The 9,005-nt window shown below is 40.5% G+C and overlaps 1 protein-coding gene across 1 annotated transcript; it reads right to left on the minus strand.

The window, feature by feature from the left end:
- Positions 1-203: 203 nt before the first annotated feature.
- RFC3 (replication factor C subunit 3) lies at positions 204-8,413 on the minus strand. The gene is made up of 9 exons (XM_036391154.1): positions 8,284-8,413; positions 6,912-7,049; positions 6,320-6,387; positions 4,569-4,666; positions 4,110-4,291; positions 3,735-3,871; positions 3,514-3,612; positions 2,442-2,511; positions 204-1,218 (listed from the first exon to the last, which is right to left on the minus strand). Exons 1-9 carry the CDS (start codon positions 8,368-8,370, stop codon positions 1,027-1,029), a joined length of 1,071 nt encoding a protein of 356 aa, XP_036247047.1. The 5' UTR covers positions 8,371-8,413; the 3' UTR covers positions 204-1,026.
- Positions 8,414-9,005: the final 592 nt, after the last annotated feature.

The raw sequence follows: 9,005 nt of genomic DNA on the forward strand, positions 1-9,005 counted from the left end.
GAAAGACTTGCAGCACAGGTATTGTTGGTTCTCTATTATTATCATTATTATTATTTTGGGAGGCTGTTTTTTCACATTTTCTTGTTGCTTGTATTTATTTAATTTTTTTTAACTTCAGTGGCTCCCTTCAGTTTTACAGCATGTGTGGGATATCCCATCTTTTTGAAAGACGTCTACATCAAAGCAGATGAATACACCTAGACTGTCAGTGTGAAAAAAACAATTCAGCATTTTTATTCATATTTGCTACAATTTTTTGCCATTTTAAAAATGTCACATATCAGTTTAAAAGGTAAAAGATACTTGTAGAAAGCTGAAACTTTTCCTTTCATTAAAAAAATAGTCAAAGTAATAAACTTTACCTGAACAGCATTATGTACGTTGACCCAAGAGTGTCAGACAGCAAGTGAACTTGCTCTATGAAGGGATAATCCTTCTAAACAAGGTGTTACATGTGATTTACAAGCAACACCAAAGTATTGCTCCTCCACAATTTCAATGCAACTGCTTACAAAGAAAAAAGAAAGAAAACATTTGGTGTGAGCACACCACAGAAAACACTCAGGCTATAAAAAAGAAGCCAGACAAACACTAAGATCTATAAATCAGAAGGCAGAACATACATGTTCAAGGTGGAATTTGGCAGAACATGGAAAAAACATCTTTTTCCTTCAGCCTTGCCCATCTGTGATTAACAAACAAAAACCAAGCACACAGCACCTGTGTTCTCTCTTCTTAACGTCAGCTTACAAATACTGCAAAGCAGTTCTGATCTTGCACATCTTCCAAGGCAATGTGCTGTCTTTCTCAAAGGCCAATGTATTTTGTATGGCTCTAAAGATGGATTTGTGGCTGTCAAAAAATCCATCTGGTTTCTAAAGCTGCACAAACATTGTTTTATTAAATAGCAAAACAAAAATATTTGACTTAGAACTAGACCCACATGTAATCAAGCACTGACAACTAGACATTTGCAGGACCATTGGTATCTTGACACAACATTCTGTGTACAACTTTGGGCATCAGTTAGAACATTATGTCATCCAGCCCATCCTCCATGAACTTCTTGTAAATTGCCATAAACTTTGCAACAAATGCTTCCAGATGATAAATGGCTTTGCTGCCCAGTTGCAAGCGGTGTTCATAGAAGGCTGCCATCTGTGCCACTTCTCCTTTCAGTTGTCCATCACAATTATTTAGAAGTTCCGTCAGGAGACCCTAAAATGGAAAAAAAAAAGGGCAGCATTTGAAAAATTATGTATTTTTTGTTAAGAGGGTAACTTTGGTTCTCTGAAAATAACTAACCATTAACTAATAGTTCACTCATTATTCCAACAGAAAATATATTCATTTACTGGGATAATTTATGCCTTAATAAAAGAAAATTAATTAACCTCATCTCCAAACACTATAACCTCTACTGCATGTAGGTACATGGCCTGAGGAGAATTCCTACCAAGACAGCAAGTGTATTAAAACCACTTAGTTATATCTTGACAGCATCAAGCACAAAGAGAAACAACATTAATAAAAACCAAGGAAAGGGTTATTTAGAATTTAAGTGTCTCTGTCTGTATTTATGAACGTATTTATGTGCAGACACACAAGACAACTTGACTTCAATACTTTAGTCCTTACAAAACCCCAAAATGAATTATTTTAGAGACAGCAATAAAACATCACTAATCCATCTCAATTAAAACAGCCAGGATTAAGTGAGAAGTTATCTCTAGACCATTTCAAGTTTATGAAGAGGGAGTGAGTAGAGAACATGCACTTTTTCCTCTCAAACACAGCAACACAGGATCTACTAGCCTACTGTAAGAAAGGAAAGCTAAAGAAACATCTGAGTACTGAAACCATCAGAAGGCAGAAATTTGTTTATGTCAAAAGAAATTATCTCTGATGGCAAAGCAAACATTACTAGGTTAAGTTGCAAACATTATTTTTGGTCTTTGTTCTACTCTAGCTGTCTTCAGTATCCTTAAAATAAAAACACGTACATCCCACTTGCTTTTTTCCTCCCAAGGTGACATCTGTCTTTGAATAGTTCTGCTGGACACCTCTCCACAAAGACATAGCAAATAATGAACTTATAACAACAAAACTTATAAAAGAAAACCAATCATATAAAGATTAGCCCACAGAATCATTTAATCATTAAGGCTGTGAAAGACCATCAAGATCCTCAACTATGCTTTAATATAGTAACTGGCCTGAGAAGTGAAGGGGACTAAGAATGTCCACCTTTATTTTTACTCAGCTATGATGCTGTTTTTCTTTGACCACTGAACAAGTTTTAGTCTGTTTGGAAAGGACATAGCTTTTCATCAATATCTGGATAATTTATGATGTTTTGGTGCATTTTTTTAAAAAAAGCTTTAGTTGAGACAGTCACGATATTAAAATGTATAGCACATTAAGAGCTATAGCTGAATTACCTTCATTATAATCTCAGGAGGGATGCAGTGTGTCAGGAGTTCATAAAGCCGTCCACGGACTTCTAAAAGCCTGTTGGAAAGACACCACAAAATATGAGAAGTATGATCCCAAAGCAAACTAATGTCTTTCACAACTAGTGAAATACACTGCAGGAAAAGAGGCAATCCAAGCAATGTCTCTTTTTTGCTTCTGGTTTTGGGTGTTATTTTAAAACCAAAAGCATTGCATGAGTCAATTTCAATTCAAAGGCTGCATATCACCTTTTACTCAAAAGATAAATGACACATACTCTAGTTACAATGGTCTCAGTTAATCTAGAAGTTACAAGGCTATTGTAATTTGTCTCAGGATTGTTTCCCTTTAATTTTTCTTCATATCTAAGTTATTCATGCTAAAGACTAGTGACTAATTTACTACAGCCAGAGAGTTCCTTTGTGCCGTTTTTCTGTCTTCATTGTTTATAAGAAAGGGCAAGACAATTAGGTGGCAGAGCTGACACAATTAGCCAAAGCTCAGCTTTTGAAAACAGAAGGGCAGATGCTACAAGCATTTAAATTAAATGACATCTTGTGCAAATAATACAGGGAACAGGCTAAAAGGATCAGACTTTGGGTATGACAGTGAGATGGACACAGGAGTCATCTCCTAATGTGCTCAAAAAAGGCAACAAATTCTCACTCCCAGTTCTTTTACAAAGGTGCTTTATGCTAAAGATAGTCAAAGAGAAACTTTACATAAAACAAACCAACCAGAACGACCACACCCACCCACCATTACCACACCAAAAAAACCACCCAATGGGGAAACACAACATGCAACTGAGCCTAAGGTCACTTTAGATTATTAAGCTTTGACAGGGAAAAACAACAGTTCTTCAGTTCCTGATACTCATTCATACTCTGGCAATTTTAAAGCTCCACTCCTCTAGCTGCAAAGTACCAGCTCCAGTCAGAAATACAGAAAACTACACATAATTGGAGACACCACATTTTTGAATACAACTTTCTTTTTTTAGGTTCCACAGTACATGGAAAACATCATTTATAACTCTTAACAAATGCATTCACCTACCTTTGTGGTGTCTGTTGGCCAACAATAGCATTTGCAGTTTCTCTCAAATAAATTTCCCAGTCCATCTCAGGAATGTCTTGATCAGCAGTAAAAGGATACCTAAGAAATATCTTTTTAGAGATTACAATCTAAGCAAATTGTTGCCTATTTTAACAAGGCCTTAGAAGCAAGGTCATTTATGTCTGACAGAAGAACTTACATTAATTTTTGCAGTGACTTACTGTTGTACTCTGCAGGACTCACACATAAGCAGGGCTTTCCGAAGATTCCTGCCAGATTTCTCTGCAATCCTCTGAGCCAGCTCCTGAGGAAGAGTCAGGCCTTCTTTCTTACACACACTGGACAAGACATGGCAGATCTAGACAGAAAAAAGGTAACAGGGAGTACAACACTTTGCAAACTGTTCAGCACCTACAGATTCTCCTGTTAGAAAGATTTCTGGACCAGAGATGGACCAGTCTTTCATAAGCCATGCTTGGAAAATCATCCACCACAAAGGAAAACTACGTCATTATGTGAAAACAAAATTTAAGTCCACACCAAGAACTTATCTAAGAATTTTATAGTAACTTATTTTTGCCTCTGTTTCAACATACATCTTCAATGCTGGGAGCAGGCACTCGTACAGCCAGGCATCTGCTTTGAATGGGTCCTATAATTTTTGACATTGAGTTGCAGCACAGGATCAACCTGCAGGTCGCCATGTACTTCTCCATTGTTCTTCGCAAAGCATGCTGAGCATCTTTAGTAAGTTTGTCAACTTCTGTTAACAGCACCACTGAAAAAAGGATTAAACATAGTGGGGTTCTGTATTAATATCAGATCTTTCTAAGAAAAAAATACTTTTGATACATACAAGCAATAATACCAAAATAAGTGATAACACACAGAAAAGCACAGCATGGTTCCACAGGCAGAAAAATAAAGATTAAGATTAGTTGTGTGCCTGTTTGACTGTACAGTCTTCATGCAACATACAGGTACAAACAAAACAGTGAACTGAAATCTCCCCATGTTTAAAAAGCATTTTGACTGGTTTTAACTGTTTTACTCACCTTTAAAATCTCGTTGAGTACTTGTCTCAAGCTGTTGGGACTGTGCCACTGTCTTCAAGAGCTCCTGAATTACTACACGGTCATTGTTTCCCGCATCACTGCACCAGGAATTTGAATAAATCTTGTTTTAAAACAACTTATATTGCATATAAAATACATCCTCCAAAAGACAAATAAACGAGCAAGAATGCCAAAAGAATTCAGAAGCTGTTGAGTTAGAATTAAACTAATACCCACATACTAATTAAACTAAGACCCACTTTGTTGAAAGTTACCTCCTGTATAATAAAAACAACCAAAAGTTTATGCAGGCACAACTGGATTAGTAGCAGTTTATTCAAATATAGTAAATCCATTGTTGAATGTTTTATTAACTCATTAAAATAGAACCTCTTTTATTCAGATGAGAAACCTAAACGTTTTTTACCTAGTCAGAACAAGGACACACAATGTGAACCTCTTTACTCATTATGGGAAGAACAATTAAGCCTAACCACATGAGAGGATGCCTGACATAAATGCGGGGTTTTATTCTGCAGAGTCCTTCCCAGAAATTCACTTCCTCTCCTTGGTAGCCATTCACCCCATTCCATGTTACACTCAAGATGCACATGACTTCACCATTGTTATAATTCAGTCAAACTTCACAGGCCACTGCACAGCAGAGGTTTACTGTCTGGTCAGACATAAACATGACAATTGCTCAGTTACTGAAATCAGGATATTAATCCTTAATCAAAACTCAGCACTTTTGTATTTAAATTGAACTATAATTATTTTATGCTTCAAGCTCTAAGTACTCTATACAGAGTAACAGGAAGAATGCTAGTAGTATCAGGTTATCACAGCCGGATGGAATGGTCACACATTTGATATCACCAAAATGACATATTCAAAACAGTGATTACCAATAAGCCTCAGCTTTTACTGGTAATTAGCTGATAATTATTTGTGTCTGTATTAGCACACCAGCAGATACACACTAATCAATAAACAGATTAGCTGAAGAATGAGTTTTTAAAGGAGACCTGGCAGTGCAGAATAACTTATATATGGCAAGGCAGCATGAGCTATGGTTTAGCAGTAACCAACACCACCCCGTGCACAATGACATTCACTCATTGTGATTTAAAGCAACGTTATGTGGTTTCAGGTAAATACAAATATTTGCTTTGGGTCTCCAAACTATCAACTCCAGTTTCATAACAGCCAAAGAAAATGTAGACAGCTCCCACTAGAGCTTCTGTTGTTTAAATCAATATCAGACCTCACTCAAGACAGGATCCACAGTATTTTGTGGTGGTCTTTCCCATGCTCTAAACACTTTATTTGGAGAGTTACAGGGTAAGCCTTTCATTCTTTCAAATTCCTTAATTTTTGTATTTGTGAGGGAACTAATGATATGGAGGTGCTAGTTCCAGTAGAAGTTCTTAATTTCAACTGAAATGGTGAAATCTGTCAATCCAGAATTGTCTCCATTGCCCATTCCTCAACATCAGCATGCTTACATAGCCAGTTAAACAGAACATTTCTGCCTTAAGTATACGGCAATCCAAATTTTTGTTCATTTACAGCTGTTCAATTAAAAATCCTCTCCCTGCTCTCATTTGCAGACCAAACCCACAGATCATTACATAACTTGCTCAGGCAACAAATCAGGCAATCAGTCCCTCATACAGCCAGGCTGAAGGCACTCACAACACAGCCAGTGGCTCACCTTTAAAGTGAGGTCATTTTTACTGCACACTTACCTTGGGTTAACTTCAAGGTGATAATTACTTGCAATGGTGCTAATTTCAATCTTCTTCTTAGAAGGTGCCTACGTAGAAAATAAGCACATTAAGTTTCAGAAAGTGTTCTAAAAATCTCTTGGAGCTTACACCTAGCTAAATAACAGGCAAACCAAGAGTCTCAGAGATCAAAGAACTCTGGAGACACCGACTTGCTTATCTCCTACAGTCCCAGCCCACCTCCAAAGAAAAAAGGAATACTGACACATCATCCAGCCCATAAAATAGCAACAGCAGAGATACTATGGTCCAAAATGAACTGTAAACAATAAATTAAAAAACCCACTGTGAACAAAAGAACCTTTACCACAAGAACAGCCAAGCAGGCACAGAAAACAAGAGAGAACCCCACACCTGAAGGCCTGAAGAACATCTGGAAAATAATTTGTTTGTATAACCAAACTGGTATGATTAATTACATAAAAAGGTTGAAGATACTGAGTGCAAAATAAAAATTAATTTTTAAAACTCAAATAACTCCAAAGGTCTCACAACAGAAATATATCACTATTTCCACATTAATTCACAGGAGATAGAAGATCTATTTTTTTACCGTTATACTCTGATGCTCAATCCTCAGTTTCTCCACTCCTGCACCATATAATTCCCTTAACAAACACATTATTCTTGTCTTTTTTCCAGCTCCTGATGGTCCGTACACCAACAGATGAGGAAAGTCACCACATTGAACCTGAACAAAAAAGAAACAAGATCAGTTAGCTACCACAGTATTTTCCTTATAAGATCATTTGCCCTTCCATTTTCACCCAAGTTTACATAGTTTACCAGCTCCATCACAACACAGCACCTAGAATTAAAAATGCTGAAATCCCTCCCTGCAGCAATATTTCTATAAAACATATTTTTCTGACAGCCATGTGCAACTTGTTTAACTTCAAACACCTCACTGCTCGAAAAACACCCCAAGCAAACCAATAACATAACAAACCTGAAAACCCCCACTCCAACACTTATATGCTTCCCACAGTAACTAGAGTGACAACTGTGAGAAACACAAAGAAAAAAGAGTTGAAACAAAGTTTAAAGCAAATGCTTATACATAGTTATGATGTACATACATATATACATATATATATATATATATACGTGTGTGTTTGTGTGTGTATATATATATATATATATATATATATATATATAAACACATATATATTTAGGAGTTTATCTCCTGGAAAGCTAAAATGCATGACTTGGAGCACATCTGATCCTACCCTACAGAAAGCACCTCCATGAGTTTGATATCATTCATCCCTGAGGAAGTGCATGTGCCAGTCGGCACATCTGGCAGGGGTAGGAGTCCTGACTTTCCTTCCTAGCTGCTCGCCTCAAAAATTTCTGCTAACATGAGGCAAACAAGCCAAGCTCTGTTCTCGGGGATACTGAAACCAGCAGGAAGAGCATGTGCACACCGCTCCCGAAAGAGTTGAGCCACCGAATCCCCACAGATTCCTTGGCACCAGGGCCTCGTTCCCAAGCAGGGCGCGATGCCGGGACGCTTCCCGCGGCACGGGCGCTGCTCGGAAACGCAGGGCCTGCACGGAGGGAAAGCTGCCGACCTCGGCCTCACAGAGCAGCACTAGGGCCCGCAAGGAATCCCAGTTATAGCATGGGTCAGGTTGGAATGGACCACAGTGGTCCAACCTCCCAGGGCACTGGGTGCAGGATTGCATCCACAGGGTTCCCGACTATCTCCAGTGACAGAGACTTCGCAGCCACTCTGAGCAATCTGTTCCAGTGCCCGGTCACCCGCACAGTGAAGTTCTCCCCCTTATTCAGACGCAATGCCGACTCCAGGGGGATTCTCGCTGCGGGGAGGAGAGGACCGAGAGGACCTGGAGGCCGCGGGGGCCCCGGGCAGAGTCCTGCGGGGAGGGCGCGGGGCAGAGCCGAGCCCGTGGCTCACTGACCAGGTTGCGGAGCCGCGCCGCCTGCTCGCGGTGGAAGTCGAGGCGGCCGAGGGCGCCGGGCCGGTGCTTGTCCGCCCACAGGCTCATGGCGCTCCCCAAGCGCGCGGGCCGGCTGCGGGAGGCGCGCGCCGTACGGCGGCCGCCAACGGACAAAGCCCAGCGGCGGCCCCGCCCCGCGGCTCCCTCAGAGAAGCGCGGCGGCCCCGCCCCAGCCCGGGCCGGGCCGGGATCTCAGCGCCGCCCGCCCAGGTCGCGCCGGAGCCGCGGGGTTTTCTCTTCCGGAAGGACAGAGCCACCCCCTGAGCCTTGGCAGCGGCCGGGACTCTGCTCCCTGAAGGCTTAGACAAGAGAGCTCCTTACCAAGCGCTGCGCAGGAGATAACTGCCCGCCAGCCCAAACCAGCGTGCACCCGTTGGAGGTGCGAGCACTCTCAGCCCCGTCTGAAATCATTCCTCTTGTAGCTCATTTCAGGGATTCACACAATCAGTTAGGTTGGAAAATACCTCTGAGATCCAACATATCTCTGAGACCCAACACCATCAACTCAAACAGACATGGCACCGAGTGCCACATCCAGTCTTCCCTTAAACTCCTCCAGGGATAGTGACTCCACCACCTCCCTGCGCAGCACATGCCAATGCTAAATCAATGTTAAATCACCCTTTCTGTGGAGAAATTATTCCTCATGTCCGACCTAAACTTCCCCTGGAGCAACTTAAGAC

Source organism: Molothrus ater, chromosome 2 (genome assembly GCF_012460135.2).
Source record: "Molothrus ater isolate BHLD 08-10-18 breed brown headed cowbird chromosome 2, BPBGC_Mater_1.1, whole genome shotgun sequence".
NCBI classification, from domain to species: Eukaryota; Metazoa; Chordata; class Aves; order Passeriformes; family Icteridae; genus Molothrus; species Molothrus ater.